Raw genomic sequence first — 20,041 nt, forward strand, 5'->3', positions numbered from 1 at the left:
CTGTAGGTCAATTGGCATATGTGGGCGGCCCGGGCTTGTGGGCCGGAAGACCCCGTTGCCTCCAAGTTAAATAAGCAATAATCTCAGGTCTTGCCATCAAAGTCCACAACAAAGTTACAGGTGGTTTTTTCGTCAGAGGAGAGAGCAACTGAAAAGAAAAAGCAAGGCGAAAGTTTGAAAATAAAGTTCAGGTTGCAAGTTTAGGAAAGATTTTATTCAATTTACTGGATACATGCAAAAAGAATAAAGTAAAAGATGATTTAATCAGCAAAAAATATTAAAACAATTACAAATTAAATACAAATCTCATTTGAAAGCATAATGTCTGTATAAAAGATGAAAATGGATAAATTACACACTATTCAATGAGAAGATGTCCTGAAATCAATAAATCACATCAACAATTCTACAGACAGAAAAATATACATAGAAAAATGTGCTCAACAAAAACAATAAAATTTAAGACTTTGTTTCACTTATTTTGTACACAAATATTACAAAGAAAGCTGAAATTCCAAGTAAACTTTAATTTTTTAAGATATTGATGGTTGCAGCTGTGACAACTTGGAACATTTTTCCATTCAGCATGAAATTTAAGTTATCGTATAAATGTCAGATTAAAAACCTGCCTTTTTTTTGTGATCCAGTTTATGGACGACACCTCGATTGTGCATCAACGCACATGCTGTCAGTGTGCAGACAGAGGGGGCCGTATTATTGCTGTGGGAACAGTCAAGGGAGGGCAGAGCTTTTATTTTGGTTCAAAATGCAGAACAAGACCGACTGCAGTACCTGCTTTTTCCACTGCTCGGGGTACATGTACACATACCCGCAAGTACTTGCATATGCACACTCCCAAACACACATAGAAGCAGGCATGCACGCACACTCACACAAAGTTATCCTTTCAGAAGTTGAAGCTAATTTACGGTTCATACCAAACATTCAGGTGGTGTAGCAGATGCTTTGCCGGGGGTTGTGGAGGAGCTGAAACATTAGGGGCATTTAGGTACATCGACGAAAGGGAACTAGAGGGTTATGAGGTAGGTAGGGAGGGTTTAGTACTTTTTTTTGGCAGGAACATATAGGTCGGCACAACTTTGAGGGTTGAAGGACCTGTTCCATGTCCTCAGTCACACTGTAGGTGGCAACAGCTCCCAACTGTAGGTGGGTTCTCTCTCCTACCCAATACTCCCTCCCCCTTCAACCTTTCACAATCTAGCCGAACACACACCAAGCTTGCATTTCAATGCTCCATGGATCAACTTAATGGTTTGGGTCTCCTGTTCCACTGCCCATCTCCCCCACCCTCCCCCGCACCCTTCCCCCTCCCCACCAAGACACTGTCGCCTGCTTTCCCACCACTCTTTAGAAACCCATGATTACCAGGGTATAACGTATTCACTTCAACCGAGGAAGTGGCCGTTAGACATCATGGCTGGAAGGGGAACTGAACGTCAGCAAACAGATGTATTCCAAATTCCTTTGTCATGTCCTTCAAGGAATAAGCATATTAATCCTGGTGCAGAGCAGTTGTAAACTTCACACAAGTGCCTGCTACATATGCACACACGCTAATTCTCACTGCAAGGCCAACTAAATGGAACACGACAGTACTTACAAGTGTTCGTATTTGGGCCCAAAATTACTTTGCAAAGATCTTGGGCAGAATTAGGGAGGGGAAGACTGTACCAGCGACCATCTTCAATGAGAGGATGTCTCTGAAAGGTATCACAGGGTTGGGTCCTCCTGGAAAATGATGACAACCTATCCAGTGTAAAGGACTGGGTAAAGAGCAATGCCCCCTGTGACTTTCTGGAACATTCCAATGCCTCACTGCCTGTGCGTTCACTTTATACAGTCCCCTGCTTTGGTCATGGAACCCTTCAGCCCCTCACCTGTGCTGTCTGGACTCTACCCCCATCGGACAGTCACTCCATTTATATTCGTTCCGGATATCCCCTCATCTCATTCTCCCCCCCCCCCCCCCACGTTCTCCCACCTACACATTTTGAGTCCAATTAACCAACCTAAACCTCTGTGAGGTGGGAGGAAACTGGAGCACCCAGAGGAAAGCCACACAGACACAGGGAGCACATGCAAACTCCACACAGACAGCACCTGAGGACTCTGGAGCTCCATCTGCTGCACTACTCTATCTCCCTGATCCATCCAAAGTTGGTGGAATCAGCGGAATCTCCACCGGTGGTGAACGAGAATCTCCGGACCATGGGGTGTCTCAGCAAACTGGCTTTGCAGTGCAGTGTGACAACTGTCCCCTTTCGGCTTCCTCCCATTCACCGCAGAGGTCAGTTCCCTGAGCAACAACCTGCCGCCTTCATCAGGGAATCAACAAGACCCAGCTTCACCAGATTGACTTTCTCTGCTAGCCAGAGGAACAAGGCCATCAGGAGCTCTGTACTTGGCAATGATAATGCTGCTCCATCATCGTCAGTGGGTCCAAACCCTGGTCGTCCATGACTGCAGGACAGTTCACCACCCAGCTTAAAGGGCACAGAAGAATGGCCAATAAATGCTGGTCTTCGTTGGAACAAAAGCAACAATTATGAAGGGAATCCAAGTGAACAGGAACCGCTTTTTATGACTGTTCCCCTTTCATAAAGGCGGAGAATTGAACAAAATATTTAACAGTTTGACCAACTCGAGAAGTCTAAAGCAATCCGTCAACATCACTCCCACAATGCACCGCGCTGCACACAATTCCAACGTATTCAGTAGTCACTGATCATCTCAGCAATTCCAATCGCAAGTTTTAAGATTTCAAATAAAACAAAAATTCTAAAACAATTTATACAAATATAGTGTACACAGAGAGCATATATATTTAATCAGTTTAAATTTCCTGAGCCATCCCACATGAAACTTTTTCTAGAAAATAATTTAGTCTGCATGAGAAAGTGCTTTTAATTACTTTGTCTCAGTCTGAAATATTAAATCTTTTATATCGGAAATAAAACCTTTTGATTAAAGTTTTCAAATAAAATTAAATACCATATGTGTCGCTTAACGTCCACAATACGTTCTGTGAAATTGGGCAATGTGGACATTGTGCGAACACATTATATACTGTTCTTAGCAAAGCTATATGAGACACTGTGTAGTGCACCTGTAAACCTTTTATTTGTGTGTAGGGACTGACACGGGGCAGTGGGGTCAGTGTAGGGACTGACACGGGGCAGCGGGGAGAGAGCGGGGCAGTGGGATCAGTGTGGGGACTGACACGGGGCTGCAGGGAGAGAGCGAGGCAGTGGGATCAATGTGGGGACTGACACGGGGCTGCGGAGAGAGAGCGGGGCAGTGGGATCAGTGTGGGGACTGACACGGGGCTGCAGGGAGAGAGCGGGGCAGTGGGATCAATGTGGGGATTGACACGGGGCTGCAGGGAGAGAGCGGGGCAGTGGGATCAGAGTGGGGACTGACACGGGGCTGCGGAGAGAGAGCGGGGCAGTGGGATCAGAGTGGGGATTGACACGGGGCTGCGGAGAGAGAGCGAGGCAGTGGGATCAGAGTGGGGACTGACACGGGGCTGCGGAGAGAGAGTGGGGCAGTGGGATCAGAGTGGGGACTGACACGGGGCTGCGGAGAGAGAGCGAGGCAGTGGGATCAGAGTGGGTATACAGTATATAATTTCCTATAGCTGGCGATCTCATTTTCCAAATTGCTGCGACTTGCTTGCGGTAACTGAATAATTATGGGGCCATGGACGTATATGCGGTCGGACGTTGCCTGACAGATGTTAAGCGGCACATAGCTGCAGCATTAACTGTGTGGGAGACGATACAAAGGATTGATATCACATCTGGACTGCATGTAATAGTGGAATGATCTGCTTACATTGGAGTTTAACTGTCTCCCTGCTGCCACCGATCCATCCGTCCAGCCTCTACATCAAGGTGTCTACTGATCAACTGATGGCCATCTCTCCAGTGTCCAAAGCACTGACCACATCTCGATAGCAGTGCTTAGGTGTCGAGCTCTCCGACAAGAGAAGGCATCACACAAGATTGGACTGCAATGAGTTTCCATGAGCCTTCCAAAGGGAAGAAACAGGAGTCATTGGGCAGTGACAGGGAGTGGGGAACTCTGGCTGGAGGTGGCTTCAGGGAGAGGTCGTCATTCAGCGCAGAAACCCCAATCCAACATCAAAACTAAATGGGTTCAGATTTGGTGCAGACACTGCTCTCCTCAAGAGAGAACAGTAAAACCCCTGGTATCCAGCACCTATGGGGATTAGATGCCGGATAAGTGAATTTTCCGGTTAACCTCAAGCAACCTTGTGTGCTGTATTGGTGAACTAACAACCCAATTTTAACCTTTCATTTTTTTTAAAACCTATTTATTTTCCTTATTTTTTTTTGCCGGTTGCTTGAATTCCAGGTAATAGGGGTTTTACCATATTTAAAAAAAACCTTGGACATTGCAAGTTAATTTTTGAATATCAAAGATCATGGATCGAAACCTCCCTGTGTTGGAAGGTTTGGACAAGAGAAGATTAAACTGAAACTTGATGCTGACCCATACGAATAGAAGGGTTTATGGCAAGAATATAATTTTGGTTTGAGAGCAGCAGTGTGAATATGAGCCCGGGCTGGCTTTTACCAAACTGTTAATGTTAAGACTAGTTAATAGAGTCAGTGGACAATGCAACATATTTTTTTAGGGAACGAATAATCCTGACGGCTCCAGAGAGCAACAGAGTGCTGGAAGAGGGAGATTAATGGGCTCTCATGGCTGTGCTGTGACAGCTTCTGGGAGGGATAGAAAGCACTGGGGACGTTGAAACACTTGCACAGGCTGGTTTTGTGCTGGCGCTGGTAATGGATGCGGGGCAGAGATCACGCAGGGTGTGCTCGATAGCTGTCACCAGGCAAGGGCAACTCAGCACACCGACGCAGGCCTAGAAACGAGCTCGCCTGGCTGCTGACATAGCGATGACTATTCCGAATTTTCCAGGATGAGTTGTCGCTCTGTAATAATGACTACGGCGAGTTCAGGTTCGTCGTGGACAGCCGGCATGGGTCACTTCTTCTCCATCGTGCTGGAAAACATTGCAGCAAATTTGCGCAGCTGCTCGGTTGCCGATAGAGACTCCTCCTGGAGACGCTGGTTATTGACCCTCAGGTTTGCCACCTCTGCCTGAAGAACATTCTTATCTTCCTTCTCCTGGGAGAGGGCAGAAGAGGGGAATCAGATTTCCGAATGGACAATGAACCACAGACGCTACCTCACTTTCTTTTTTGTACTAATTTGTTTATTTTTGGGCCTGCTGCGAAGCAACAAATTTTGTGACATCTATATGAGAGAGAGAGAGAGAGAGAGGTGTGCGCATACCAGAGTGAAAGAGAGACAGAGAGGGGAGAAGAGAGAAAATATGGCACAGAAACAGTTAAAAGAGATGCAGGTGAAAATAAATCACCCACTACAGATGTACTGATAATGAAAGGGGGCATTAAATACACAAATAAAGATATAGTAGACATTTCCTCCCCTAACCTTCCCCCACCCCCAACCCCGGGAGCACAGGGATTGATAGGTGGGTGTGCTGGGTGACTAGTCCGCAAGCTGCACAGAGCTGGTCACCTCTGAGCTTGTAGTGGGCGGTTCCTCTGTTCCTAGTCATGAAGTGAACTGCCAATCTGGAAGATCCCATCCTTTCTGCATTTCAACATTAGCTGTACATCGCTTCCTCTGAATCTAGTTAAGAATCAAGGGAATTCTTTGGGATAAGACCTGGCAGACAACTGGCGTAAAATGAAGTTCCGATGTCCCACTAAAGAATAGCTTGGAAACGCATTCTGACTTTCTGATCCCAGTCCAATTTCACAACTGCCTTAGATAGTCGGTGATTCAGTGGAAAGCCTGATTTGATTTTTCTCACAGGACAATGACTAGGCAATGTTAAGTTTGTGGTTGTATCCTCTCCAGAACAATGACTAAATCCAAGCAAACATTCCATCTGATTTGTTCATTTCCACACTGAGGCCCTTCAGCCCAATATGATGAAAATCCAAAGATCGGCCGTGTCTCTATAAGGCTCTGTCTTTGTAGAACACAAATGAATAGTACAGGCCCTTCGGCCCACGATGTTGTGCCAACTTACTCAATGAACTAAACCTTCCCAATCTCATATCCATAACCCTCTATTTTTCTTTCATCCATGTGCCTGTCAAAGAGTCTTTTAAATGCTCCTATTTGTGCTGATCTAATGGGGAGGGGGGTGGGGGCGCTGAGATACTCCACCCTATAACAGATGGAGATGCATTCCCAGGTGGTTCTAGTTTCATAATAAAAGCCCTGTATTGCTATAATAGTTGACTGATCCATGACTACGGCATCTCACTACTACACCAATCTTCTCCACCACCCTTGGAAATGCATTCCAGGCACCCACAACTCATTGTGTAAAAAAAAAACTTACCCCTGACGTCACCCCTAAACTTTCCTCCCTTTTCTCTGGTGTTTGTTACTCCCATCCTGGGAGAAGGGATAACCTTGTAAACCTCTCATCCTTCATTTTTCCAATGACAAAAGCCTTAGCTCTGCTAACTTTGCCCCACAAGACATGTTATCCAATCCTAGCTATATCCTGGTAAATCTCTTTCTTTCTCTGACCTTTGTCTTTTAATCTCCCTCGACTGAAAGACTTGGATGTGTAATGATCCCGTCCAACTGCTCTCTATGTAGAAACGCCACCCCTTGGTTTCTCAGCCAAGTCTCAATGACAGCAAGAGTTAACATGATGTTTCCCTTCCACCTAAAACCTTACATTTTAAAATATCTATCAAGTCTCCCCTTGACTTCCCTTGTTTGTGTGATGTAAATTCCCCCTCTGGTTACATTTCAAAATATGAGAACAGCAACAATCTCCCCATCTCATTTAAGGTGGAAGATCTTTCGCTCTTGCCTGTTCTGGTCTATAAAGCATAGACCAGTGCCAACAACTTGCTTTTATCCACAAAAATCACTGGACGATCTGGAGGAGGGCTGCACAGTTAGTGCAATGCTGTTGCAGGGCGAGCGGCCGGAGTTCGAATCCGGTGCTGTCTATAAGGAGTTTGTACTTTTTTCCTGGGTCCACATGGGTTTCATCCTACTGCTCTGGTTTCCTCCCATCTTCCAAAATGTACCAGGAGTTGCAAGTCAATTGGGTAGCATGGGCTCATGGGCCGAAAGGGTCTGTTACCATGTCGAAATTTAAAATCATAAACCCTACCTTTTTGACTGAAATCTTTCAGGGAAGGAAATCTGCCACGGTTACCTGGTCTGGGTTGCGTGCAACTCTCAAATAAATCCCGTGAGATTCAACTGTCACTGGCCATGCCTATCAAACCATTGGCATCAGTTTCTCAATGGATGGACAATAAATGCTCATCAGCACTGCCCAGATCCCGAGAAATAAGGAAGCTTTAACAAGTGTGGTTCATCCTGCAGGAATGGCAATGAATGGATCTGGGCCCGTCCTAAGAACGTATTTATGACTCTTACCTTCAGCAGATCATCTTGCAGCTGTTTCAGGAGGACCTCGAGCTGGTAGACTTTCCCTGTCAGTGCTAATGCTGGCTCATTGCTGGAACAGAAAACACATTCATTACATTCAAGGTCTTTGTCTTTGGCTTGGCTTCGCGGACGAAGATTTATGGAGGGGGTAAAAAGTCCACGTCAGCTGCAGGCTCGTTTGTGGCTGACAAGTCCGATGCGGGACAGGCAGACACGGTTGCAGCGGTTGCAAGGTAACGTGTTGCTAAATCCTGAATATTATTCCTTGAAAAAGGGCTCAGGACTGAAATCTCGGTGATATATCTTTACCTCCTGTGGACGCTGCGAGACCAGCTGAGTTCCTCCAGCATTTACTGGGGGTTTTTACTACAATTACAGCGTCTGCAGACTTTTGTGTTTCACTCAGACATATCCAGGGTCTCAGAAGCTTCAATCCCATTCCAAAGATTTGAGGCCAATTCTCCAGTAATGAGGGAGAGCTACAAGAATGGAGAGCTATCTCTCAGAGAGAGCCGTAGAACAGTGGCAGGGACGATGAGCAATGGAGGTCAGGAGTGAAGGAGCATGCAGAGTAACAGACCCTTTGGCCCATCCCATTCACGCTGAACTATTTTTCCACCTAATCCCATTGACCTGCATACCTCTCCCATCAAACGGAGGAGTCACGTGATGGAGTAGTAGCCGGCAGGGGAATACCAGCCCTCTCCAGACAAGAAGAAATAAAGTGAAGAAAATACAAAGTTCAAGAAATACAAAACATAACAAATGAAAGATAAAGTTGTAGAGAAAAGAAAGAAAATGACACCCAAGAAGGAAAAGGTAAAAACAACAGGGAAAAAAAGAAGAAAAGACGCCGGAAGAGAAAGGAGAAGGCCTTACCTGCACGAAGAAACAGGGAGCCGTCGTGGAGAAGAGAGGTTGGTGACAACACCGCAGAGTCGCGACCCCCCGACTGCAGTGCGCTTACTAAGGAGAAGGAGAACACCGATAGGAGGGGGGGGTGCTCAGCTGAGGAGCGGGCAACCACAACGCGACCAGCTGAGGGATGCCTGACACCAGGGCTCTAAGCTGGAAGAAGAGGAAAGCAACAGGAAAGGGAGTGAAAGTAAAGAAGAGCAGCAGCAGGAGGCCCAACAGATGAGTAGCCCAGAAGATAAAGTGAATAGATTCAAGCTGGTCATGACAGAAATAGGGAAAAGATTAGAAAATGTGGAAGAACGAGAAACGGCTGTAGAAATGGAAGTAAATGACAAGAAGAAAATTGGAAGAAAGTGATAAAAAAGTTAAAGAATCACAAGAGATGTTAGCTCAGAAAATTGATATGTTGGAAAATTATAGTAGGCGAAACAACATCAAGATAGTGGGCCTGAAGGAAGATGAAGGCGGCACAGATATGAAGGAATTTTTAAAAGAATGTATCCCAAAGGTCCTGGGAACAACAGAAATACAGGAAGGAATGGAAATAGAAAGGGCACACTAGCTCCGAAACCACAGACACATCAAAAACCAAGATCCATTTTAGTAACATTTTTGAGATATACGACAAGAGAAAATATACTGGAACGGGCAAGGAATAAAATTAGAGAAGACAAAAAAACCATTGGAATACAAGGGTCAAAAAGATATTTTTTTTAACCCAGACTTAAGTTTTGAACTCTTAAAGAAGAGGAAGGAGTTTAATACAGCAAAATCAATCCTATGGAAAAAAGGTTATAAATTTATGTTAAGACATCCAGCTGTGCATAAAATATTTATCCCTGGGGAGCAAAACAGACAGTGCTCAGATCCAGAGGAAGCACGAGAATTTGCAGAATGCCTGCAGGACAGAAGGAGAGATGTAACAAGAATGAAGAATGATGACAAACTACATATAAAGATGAAAAAATAATGTATAAGTAAGAACTAAATGGAAAGAGAAGGGAAGAAAGGAAGTAAGGGGGAAAAAAGAGGGTGACCTTTGTTATATGTGAAGAAAAAAGTATTTTCTGGGGAGTTGGGTGGGAGAGAATAACCATCACTGCGAAATCAGTTGACGTTGGCGAGCGGGTTCGCAATCCAAATGGAGAGGGGAGTTGTGGTTGCCCGGCAAGGGTTAAGGGGCTACTCAGAGTGGGGGGGGGGGAGAGAAACATTTGGGGCTAAGGGAATATTGGATGTGGGAGTTGTTGAAGTATTTTATGTTTTAAATGTGTTGTCATACATTGAGTTTAAAAAGGGAAAACTGAGAGATGAAAATGGGGAAAAGGGGGATGGTGGTGGTGAGGAAGCAGAAATGAGGTATAAACAGGATATGAGATGGCCATGTTGAATTATATGACTATAAACATTAATGGAATACATAACCAAATTAAAAGAGGCTATTAAATTTCCTAAAAAAGAAAAAAATAGACATAGCATTTGTGCAGGAATCACATCTAATTGAAGTGGAACATAACAAATTAAAAAGAGACTGGGTAGGACACGTAGCGGCAGCATCATATAATTCAAAAGCTAGAGGTGTAGCTATATTAATTAATAAAAATGTAACAATCAAAATAGAGGAGGAAATAATAGATCCAGCAGGGAGGCATGTAATGATAAAGTGTCAGATATATTCAGAATTTTGGAATTTGCTCAATATATATGCACCTAACAAGGAGGATCAAAAGTTTATGCAAGATATTTTTTTGAAGATTGTAGATACGCAGGGGAATATATTGATAGGAGGGGATTTTAACATTAATTCGGATCCAATGTTGGATAAAACTGGACAAAAGATTAGCAAAAAGAATAAAGTGGCCAAATTTTATGGTTACATCAATGCAGGAAATGAAACTTACGGATATATGGAGGAGGCAGCACCCAAGGGTGGTCATATTATTCAAGTAGGCAAAACAAACTGATAAAACCATTTGAAATAGAGGAAGTACAGGATATATTAAAAAAAAATCTGCCGAACAATAGAACACCTGGAGAGGATGGATTCCCAATAGAATTCTATAAAATATTTAAAGAATTATTAATTCCTCCTCTCCTGGAAGTAATGAACCAGAGAGAAGAAACACAAAACTTGCCAGATACATGTAAGACAGCAATAATTACAATAATAACAAAGACGGGGAAGGATCCACTAACACCAGCATCATATAGACCAATATCTCTACTTAATTCAGATTATAAAATAGCAAAATTATTAGCAAACAGATTGGTCGACTATGTACCAAAAATAGTAAAACAAGATCAAACTGGATTTATTAAGACAAACAGCAGATAATGTCTGTAAATTTATTAATCTAATTCATGCAGTTCAAGGAAATAAGAAGCCAACAGTGGCTGTTGCTTTAGACGCAGAAAAAGCCTTTGCCAGGGTAGAATGGAATTATTTATTCAAAGTATAACAGAGGTTCAATCTACCAGAAAAATATATTAATTGGATTAAAGCATTATATAATGGACCATTGGCGAAGGTAACAGTAAATGGATATGTATCGAACCAATTTAAATTAAGAAGGTCAACTAGGCAGGGAGTCCATTATCTCCCTCACTATTCGCTTTACCAATAGAACCAATCACAGAACTGATAAGAACAGAAAATAAAATAAAAGGGATAAAAATAAAGGAGTATAAAATCAATTCGCAGATGACATCATAGTATACTTAAAAGAACCAGAAATATCAATAAAAGAATTACATAAGAAATTGAAGGAATATGGAGAAATATCAGGGTACAAGATCAACGCAATTAAAAGTGAAATGATGCCAATGAATAATGAGGATTATACAGAATTTAAAAAAAGAATCACCATTTAAATGGCAAACACAAGCAATCCGATACTTAGGTATTAGGTTAGATAATAATTTAAGCCACTTGTACAAATTAAATTATCAGCCACTAATAAAGAAATTGCAGGAAGATTTAGAACATTGGAAAGAATTACTACTGACGTTGATAGGGAGGGTAAATTGTATTAAAATGAATGTCTTCCCAAGGATACAATACTTATTTCAATCATTACCAATTTCCTTAACAGAGAAATTCTTTAATGAACTAAAGAGAATAATAAGGAAATTTTTATGGAAAGGGGGGAAACTGAGGATAGCGTTAGATGAATTAACAGAGAGGTACAACCAAGGAGGTTTGCAGTTACCAAACTTTAAAAATGATTATAGAGCAGCACAATTAAGGTATTTATCATATTTTTATCAGACAAGGGAAAAACCAGATTGGACTAAGATAGAGCTAGATAAAATAGGGGAGAAGGTACCGGAATATATACTTTATAAGTGGGATGAAAAGCTGGTACGATATAAAAGCTCACCAGTATTGCATAATTTACTCAATATATGAAAGAAGATTCACTTAGAAAGGAAAAAAAAAAAAATTACCAAATACCAAAATTATTATTGATGCAAAATCAGCTAATCCCTTTTACAATAGACAACCTTTCCTTTAGAGAATGGGAGAGAAAAGGAATTAAAAGAATAGAAAATTGTTTTTTGGGAAATAATTTATTAACATTTGAACAATTGAAGTATAAATATGGAACAACTCATGGAACAATGTTTGCATAGCATCAACTGAAAACCTATTTAAAGGATAAATTGGGAAACAGACAGATTACCTACCAGAAGGAAGTAGCTTTGAATATGTGATTACAGACACAATAATAATAAAAAGATTTATAACGAACATGTACATCAAGCTGCAAGAGAAGGAAAATGATGAAATAAGCTATAAACCCAAACAAAAGTGGGAAAAAGGTTTAAACATAAATATGAAAAATGAAACATGGGAAAAGTTATGCTCTGGAACTATGAAGAATATAATAAACACAAGGTTATATATCACGCCCAAAAAGTTAAAAAAATGGGATCCAACATTATCAGATAGATGTTTTCGCTGTAAGAAGGAAACGGGAACCACAGTACATGCAATTTGGGCATGTGAGAAAGTGAAAAAGTTTTGGGAAGATCAAAATCAGGTATTAAATAAAATCACAAAAAGCAACATGTCAAAAAATCCAGAGATCTTTCTTCCAAGTAATACAAGAAGTAAAGAATTAGGCTTCAAACTGGATGAAGCGCAAAAAAGATTTATTGTGATAGCCTTAGCTGTGGCAAAAAAATGTATAATGTCAACTTGAAAATCAGAAGAGAGCCTGAGAGTACAGCAATGGTACATGGAAATGAATAAATGTATTCCACTGGAAAAAATAACATAAAATTAAAAAAATAAAGTCACATTATTTGAACAAATTTGGGAACCGTACACGGAACACAACAGAGAGGGCTTGCCTCGGACCTCCACCCTTTAAAATGATAAGACGATGAAATGAACTGACCCAGAGTGTAAAAGTAGATGACGCATTTTTCTTGTTTATTTTCATTGTGTGGTGACATTGTTTAATGGGTTTATTGTATTGTATATGTTGAATGTTTATTGGTTTTGAAGGGGGGAGGGAAGGTAGGGAGGAAAAAAAGGGGAGAAAATGCCACTGTGTAAATCAGAAGGAAATGTTGGTATGTATTTTGGTTGATATGGTTCACAGTGGGAAAAATTTAAAGAAAAATCAAATCTGCATCCACCCCCACTGCTGACAGCTCGTTCCACACTCTCACCACCTGAGTGAAGACGTTCCTCTTAAACATTTCACCTTTAACCCGCGTCCCCTCATTCACCGAACATCAGTGGAGAAAGTCTGCTTGCATTTACCCTATCTACACCCCTCTTAATTTTGTATACCTCTTCTCCAATATGAATGCACATCACCACCAACTCATTGGATCTCAATTTACCAAGGTCTTAACCTTAACAACTAAACCCTGAAAACATTCCAGTTCCTAGATTAGCGTTTATATTGAAAGCATTCTTTGTAACATTAGGATCTCTCCGTGCACGCAGAGCAGAATTTATTAAACCCTTGAGTGGTTAGTGTCACAGTCAGTGTGATGCTGTGACCCGGGTTCGAATCCAGCGCTATCTGTAAGGGGTTGGTTCTGGTTTCCCCCCTATGTCTACATGGGGGATGTTGGTTAATTGGGTGGCATCGGCTCCTGGGTCAGAAGGGCTTGCTACCGTGCTCTATGTCTAAATTTAAATTTATTATTAAACTAAAACATTTCAGCATCAGATGCTATTCCTTGGGTAAAGGGATATAGGACTATGTCTATCATCAATAGCAAAGAGAAAAGGTAATCGTAGAACACAACAGCACAGAAATAGGCCCTTCGGCCCTTCTAGGCTGTGCTTAACTGCTTGTTTTTGGCCAGTCCATAGCCCTCCGTACCACTCCCATCTACGTACCCGTCCAAATTATTCTCAAAATTTAAAATTGAGTCCACATTCACCATTTTAGCCGGCAGCTTGTTCCACACTCGCATGATTCTCTGTAGGAAGAAGTTCCCCCTCACATTCCCTCCAAATTTTTCCTCTTTCACCCTTAACCCATTCCTCTGGTTTGCATCTCACCTCCCCTCAGTGGGGAAAAAAAGCCGATCTACATTTACTCTGTCTGTCCCCTTCATAATTTTAAAAACCTCTATCAAATCTCCCCTCATTCTTCTACACTAACCGGTTTAACCTTTCCCGTCGTCGTATTCATGAAGAGAGAGCAATGCAAAGGTAGTTAGTACTAGAGTTGCTGACTGATTCTACAGTCCAGCTTGACCAGTGATACCAGCTTTAATGCCTTCTACATTTTTATGCCCTGTTCACCTCAGTAATTCAGTCCTACGAATGAGCAGCAGGGAAGGGTCCACTAACAGGTTGTGTGGCTGTTGTGCGTGGGGGAGCCTCCCTGCCTATTGCTGATGGTTATATGGCCTCCCTGCTTAAAGATCATTTGGAAGTCACACCATCTGTCAGTGCGTGAGATGTACTCTTTGTTCCACCCTATAGACAATGTTACAAACTGCAGGTGGGAAGCCAGCATTGGGCTCAGACCACTGGTCAGTGCACACCTTGCCATTGGCTGGTTCAAATCACCGAGCATCCTTATTGGCTCGAGCCCTGTTTTTAGCACCAGCACAGAGGACACTCGCTCTCTCTGCCTTGTGGTGCTAGCCCTAGACACTACTCCATGCCAGGTCGCTGCTGCAGACATCCCTTGGAAGGGTCGCAGGTGAGGTGCACACTGCACTGAAAGCAAGTTGTGATATTGCTATAGCTCAAATTACAGTAAAACCCTGTTAGAACGCGGTAGTTGGGGTCCAAGATTTCATACAGCATTACAGCCGAGTCGCGGAACAGATGCATATAGGAAGCAGAAAAACAGAATTCTGTGACTCAAACCCTATAATAAGACCTTTAAACTCCACATATTAACATACACATCTTGCAAATGAGTCATGAGTCCATTTTTGAGTTTGTGGCTGTTAGCCTGGTATCCTAAAATCAATGTTTGGGGTCCACAAACACCTGCACTATAAGCGATTCCGCAGATTGACAAATCGCGTTCTAACGAGGTTTCACTGAAATATAGATCAATACTGGTTCTCAACTGATCAGGGGTCCGAGAGCATTTAAATACCCCTATGGGTACAGCAGTACCAGATCCACCTCCCCTTATTCAGGAACCCAGGAGGGTGTGTATAACTCCTGCTTATAGCATGCGAATGACTTCATCACCTGTGTAAATTAATACTTGTGTACTAACGCTCTTCCCTGTTTATTTCCCATTACAATCAGTTCCCATGTTCCCTTATAAACTGTGAGCATATGTGTTCCCACACTCCCTTATTGTGTTAAAAAATTATGTTTGATTGCAAACCCTTGTGTCCAGACTTGTGATCCCACCGAATCTGGCATTTTCTTAACAATGAGCATTAACTCATCTCTCCCTTTCTCACAGATTGGTCTCACCTCAGCCGTGCAGCAGTTTCTAGGCTGCAAAGACCATGAAAATGGTGGGGAGGATGAGAGATGGAGGGGCCAGGACTGAAGGAGCTCGCATAAATTGAGCGATAAACTGCCGTGTTTCAGCTTGACGTAACAGAGGGAACAAGCAGTCAGGAGCAATGGGAAGAATGGCAAAAGGGAGAAACAGTCACCTTAGAATGTGTGGTACTCTGGGGGAGGTCTGTCGCTCAAGGGCAATCCGTGTGTGCGCTAGATTGTAGGCCGGTCCAACCTCTGGTCCACTGGAGGTATCGTTTAATGAGAAGAGAGAAACTGCTCTCTGGACTAGAATAAAACAAAATCACAACAGAATAATTATTGTCAAGACACGTTCTGGAGAAAGCTTTTGTGTTGCCAGTCAGTATCTAGCCGCTAGCCCACATTTGGCACAGTTTGTGTAGCAGCTAGCGCACGCATTACAGGGCCAGCAACTTTGGTTCAAATCTGATGCTGTCTGTGAGGAGTTTGTACGTTCTACCCGCGTCTGTGTGCGTTGCCTCCGCTTGCACTGGATTACTCCCACACTTCAAAGCTTACAGAGATCGTAGGTTAATTGGGAGGCATGGACTTGTGGGCCGGAAGGACCTGTTACCGTGCTGTATGTCTAAATTTAGGGTTCCGGAGATGTAACAACTTCAGCTCTCACCACCCATCTTCCCAGGCGTACTAGGTGACTACTTTGCAGAACTTGGTTAGTTAACAAGGATGCCCCTGACTTTCCAGTCACCAATGAATTTAATTTCCCATCTCATTCCCCCCCCCCCCACCCTGCCCCCTCTCTCCCTTGGTCGATTCCTGCACTCGTCCAACAAATGCCGACACTAGCTCGAGGTACAGCACCTCATCTTCCATCTTGGCATATTGGAGCCCATGGGGCTCAAAATTGAATTCAACAGTTTCGGATAACCAGCCTTTCCTGTTTGGTCAATTGTGATGTACAATCGGCATCTGCAAATATTAACTCCATTTTGTCTTCTTCAGAATCAGTCATGAACCTGTCTGCCTCACAGTTCACCGAGGTTGTCGGATCTGCTGGGTATTTGCCAGCATCTCGCCATCTCGATCCATTCTTTTGTTACTCCCCTCCACCGAAAATACTGTGTCACCTGGGCCACCTTAGTGTTTACCCATCTGTACTCCCTCCTTTCCCTTCCTGAAAGTAAAAACAATTCAGAGTGGAAGAGAACTCAGTAGGTCTCGCAGCGTTCATTGGAGATAAAGATTTTGGCCCTTTGTCAAGGTCTGTCGACCCGAAGAAATTCTCCTCCTCTCTTCCATACCTAGAAGAAGGGCTCAGGGCCAAAACGTCCGTAATATACCTTTACCTCCTATGGACATTGCGAGATTGGCTGAGTTCCACCAGCATTTGTGTTTTTAGTAAATAACAGTTTGTTTGAGGATTCACTGGTTTAAAACATTTACTCTATTTCACTCTCCATTGTAGTGAAATACACAAAATTGCAGGAGAAACTCACCAGATCCTGCAGCATCCGGAGGAGGCACCTTGATGAAGGGCTCGACACAAGGCTCAGGCCCCCCTCTGGATGCTGTGAGACCTGGAGAGTTTCTCCAGCAATTTACTACAATCACAGCACCTGCAGACTTCCATGTGCGATCCAGCTGCGCTGGATGGGTCACGTCTCCAGAATGGAGGACCATCGCCTTCCCAAGATCGTATTATATGGCGAGCTCTCCACTGGCCACCGTGACAGAGGTGCACCAAAGAAAAGGTACAAGGACTGCCTAAAGAAATCTCTTGGTGCCTGCCACATTGACCACCGCCAGTGGGCTGATAACGCCTCAAACCGTGCATCTTGGCGCCTCACAGTTTGGCGGGCAGCAGCCTCCTTTGAAGAAGACCGCAGAGCCCACCTCACTGACAAAAGGCAAAGGAGGAAAAACCCAACACCCAACCCCAACCAACCAATTTTCCCTTGCAACCGCTGCAATCGTGTCTGCCTGTCCCGCATCGGACTGGTCAGCCACAAACGAGCCTGCAGCTGACGTGGACTTTTTACCCCCTCCATAAATCTTCGTCCGCGAAGCCAAGCCAAAGAAAGAATGTTTATCCCAACAGTGACATCCCTTGTACTGGAGAAAAGCAAAGTTGTGTTCTGTAATTTGCAGTGTTTCTGAAGGCTCTGCATTTTTGTTGAAACCCATATATTCCACTATCAATTGTGTGCAGTCAAGAATCAACCCTTACAACAGGGGCAAGGCATCAGGTTCTTTTCTTCTTTCTTCTTTGGCTTGGCTTCGCGGACGAAGATTTATGGAGGGGTATGTCCACATCTGCTGCAGGCTCGTTGGTGACTGACAAGTCCGATGCGGGACAGGCAGGCAATGCTCTCTCCCATTGTTTGTCTGGATCCCACAGCACAAGTAATACCTGTCAGTGAGTAGCCTGAACAATCCGAGTGCCAATCTGATGGTTTTTGTTGCTGTTACCCTGCAGTGGTATAGTGTGTCACATAGCCTCAGGTCTCAGGACATTGACTTCAGAGGGGCTCACATGACACAACCCAAGTGAATCATGTCAACAATTTTCAGACTGGTTTCAGGTGTTGCTCTCCCAGAGGTTTCAGGTTATCCCTCATTGAATTACTTCCAATTTTCTTCCTCTCACAAGATAATGCCTGTGTGCGTGTCTATCTGTGCCTGTATGCGTGTGCCCGCATGTGAACATGTCTACGCGCGTGCACACGGAAATCCATTCAATCAGAAATAAGAAGTTCCTGGGATTTATGAGGCTTGAATATGATGGGACAGAGTGGAGTTTCCTGGTGGTTAGGAAGAGCTAAGATTTTGGGAAGCGACAGAAACACTGTAGACACAGAAGTAGAACGGCCATCTACATTCGGGCAGCAGATGCGGATTCATAGCATGAGTATTTAGCCACCACCAACACCACTTTGGACATTAAAATCCATGAGCAATTATCAACCAGTTGTGTCAACAATACCCTGGGAGTAGTCAGACCAGTTTCACATGGGGTCTCTTGCTCTGGCTGATTTTGTTCCCAGGACCCGGGGGTGAAGAGAGCCCAAAGGTTTTACACAAGTGGTTCGGATTTGGAGACTTCTGGCCACCCCACCTCCAGTGTGGCGGGTACAAATTCAGAAAAAGACTTGAGGGTCACGTGGCAGCACTATGGGAAAGAAGCAGAATGAGTGGAACTCACAGGAGCTCTCCCTGAGAGACATGACAGGCGCCAAATGAGACCTCCTGATATTTTCCTTCATTTGAACTGGTCTACAATCCTGTGCCCTGACTTGCCAGGCCCTTTGAATGAAACAGTGTCAATTTCCCACAAATCACAGCAGGCACAATGATATTGGTGTACATAGGAAGTAGGAACAGGAGTAGGCCAAAAATGGCCCATCGAGCCTGCTCCGCCATTCAATACGATCATGGCTGATCTAATTTATGACCTAACTCCACCTACCTGCCTTTTCCCCATATCCCCTAATTCCTCTATCATGTAAAAATTTATCTAACCGAATTTTAAATATGTTTAATGAAGCAGCCTCAACCACTTCCCTGGTTAGAGAATTCCAAACATTCACTACTCTCTGGGAAAAACTATTTTTCCTCATTTCTGTCCTAAATCTACTCCCCCGAATCTTGAGACTGTGTCCTCTCGTTTTAGTTTCCCCGGCCAGCTCAAAAAATCTTCCTACATCTATCCTATCCATACCCTTCATAATCCTATATGTTTCTATAAGATCTCATCTCATTCTTCTGAACTCGAGCGAATACAATCCTAGACGATTTAATCTTTCATCAAAAGGTTGGCTTTAATAGATTAGCAACTTAGCCATTTCCCAACAAAATCCTGATGAGAGCAAATTAATCAGGGGTGACCTAGAAGGCAGCATCAACCTCATATCAGGAACTGCTGAACCCTGATCTCCACCACAGTGTGTGTTGGTGTACCCTAGATTCAAGCTGAACGAGAGAGAAATCATCAAAATTCAAGTACAGTCCTTTTAAGATTTAAAGTACCGGAAATAGCAAAGAGATACCTTGAACTCCTGATGGAATTTTTGTCAAAATAGAAAGCGCTTTAAAGAACAAATCTGACCTTCGTACGCCTTGGCCACGCTGACCAGACTGGACCATTCTAGCTCGGACTCTGGATCTGGCAGAGGCATCAGGCCTGGATCGTTGTGGCGCATGGGGATTCGGTCTCGCACGTCAGTCAACGACAACTCCGAGGCAGACATGTTAGCTGAGAAGAGGAGGACAAAATAGGTTTGGAGAGCAATGTTCGAGGAGATCACAACTATCATAAAGTAGCTTGTTGAATTTCTTTGCCCAAAGAGTTACTTTCGCCAGAGGTGAAGACTCTTGTAACATTTTTTCATGCAGGGAAATATAGAGAATGATACCAAGAGGGAGTAGGGAGGATTCACCCATAGCACTACTTCAGCAACTTCTGTTGGAATAATGCCTTCAACATTTCAAGTCGCTCAAAGACATGCTAGAAGTGAGTTCTCATCCCGACAATGAGGTATCTGAGGATACATTGGGACAGACGGCCAAATGCTTGGCCAAAGAAATAGCAAGGTGGAGAGTTGGCGGAATGGGATTTCAAAGTTTATGGTTCATGTGGTTGAAGGCAGTGCAATGAAATCAGAGATAGGC

At 43.4% G+C, this 20,041-nt stretch overlaps 1 protein-coding gene across 11 annotated transcripts in view; it reads right to left on the reverse strand.

The window, feature by feature from the left end:
• Positions 1-507: 507 nt before the first annotated feature.
• The window catches only part of sipa1l3 (signal-induced proliferation-associated 1 like 3), a 244,325-nt gene continuing 224,791 nt past the window's right edge, over positions 508-20,041 (reverse strand). For all 11 annotated transcript variants that reach the window (XM_069908182.1, XM_069908176.1, XM_069908178.1 and 8 more), the window contains 4 exons: positions 19,479-19,625; positions 15,547-15,679; positions 7,507-7,588; positions 508-5,184 (listed from right to left, as the gene is read on the reverse strand). In XM_069908182.1, the coding sequence (XP_069764283.1) occupies positions 5,041-5,184; positions 7,507-7,588; positions 15,547-15,679; positions 19,479-19,625 (506 nt within the window). In that variant the 3' untranslated portion in view covers positions 508-5,040. The remainder of the gene's footprint in view (positions 5,185-7,506; positions 7,589-15,546; positions 15,680-19,478; positions 19,626-20,041) is intronic.

Source organism: Narcine bancroftii, chromosome 13 (genome assembly GCF_036971445.1).
Source record: "Narcine bancroftii isolate sNarBan1 chromosome 13, sNarBan1.hap1, whole genome shotgun sequence".
NCBI lineage: Eukaryota > Metazoa > Chordata > Chondrichthyes > Torpediniformes > Narcinidae > Narcine > Narcine bancroftii.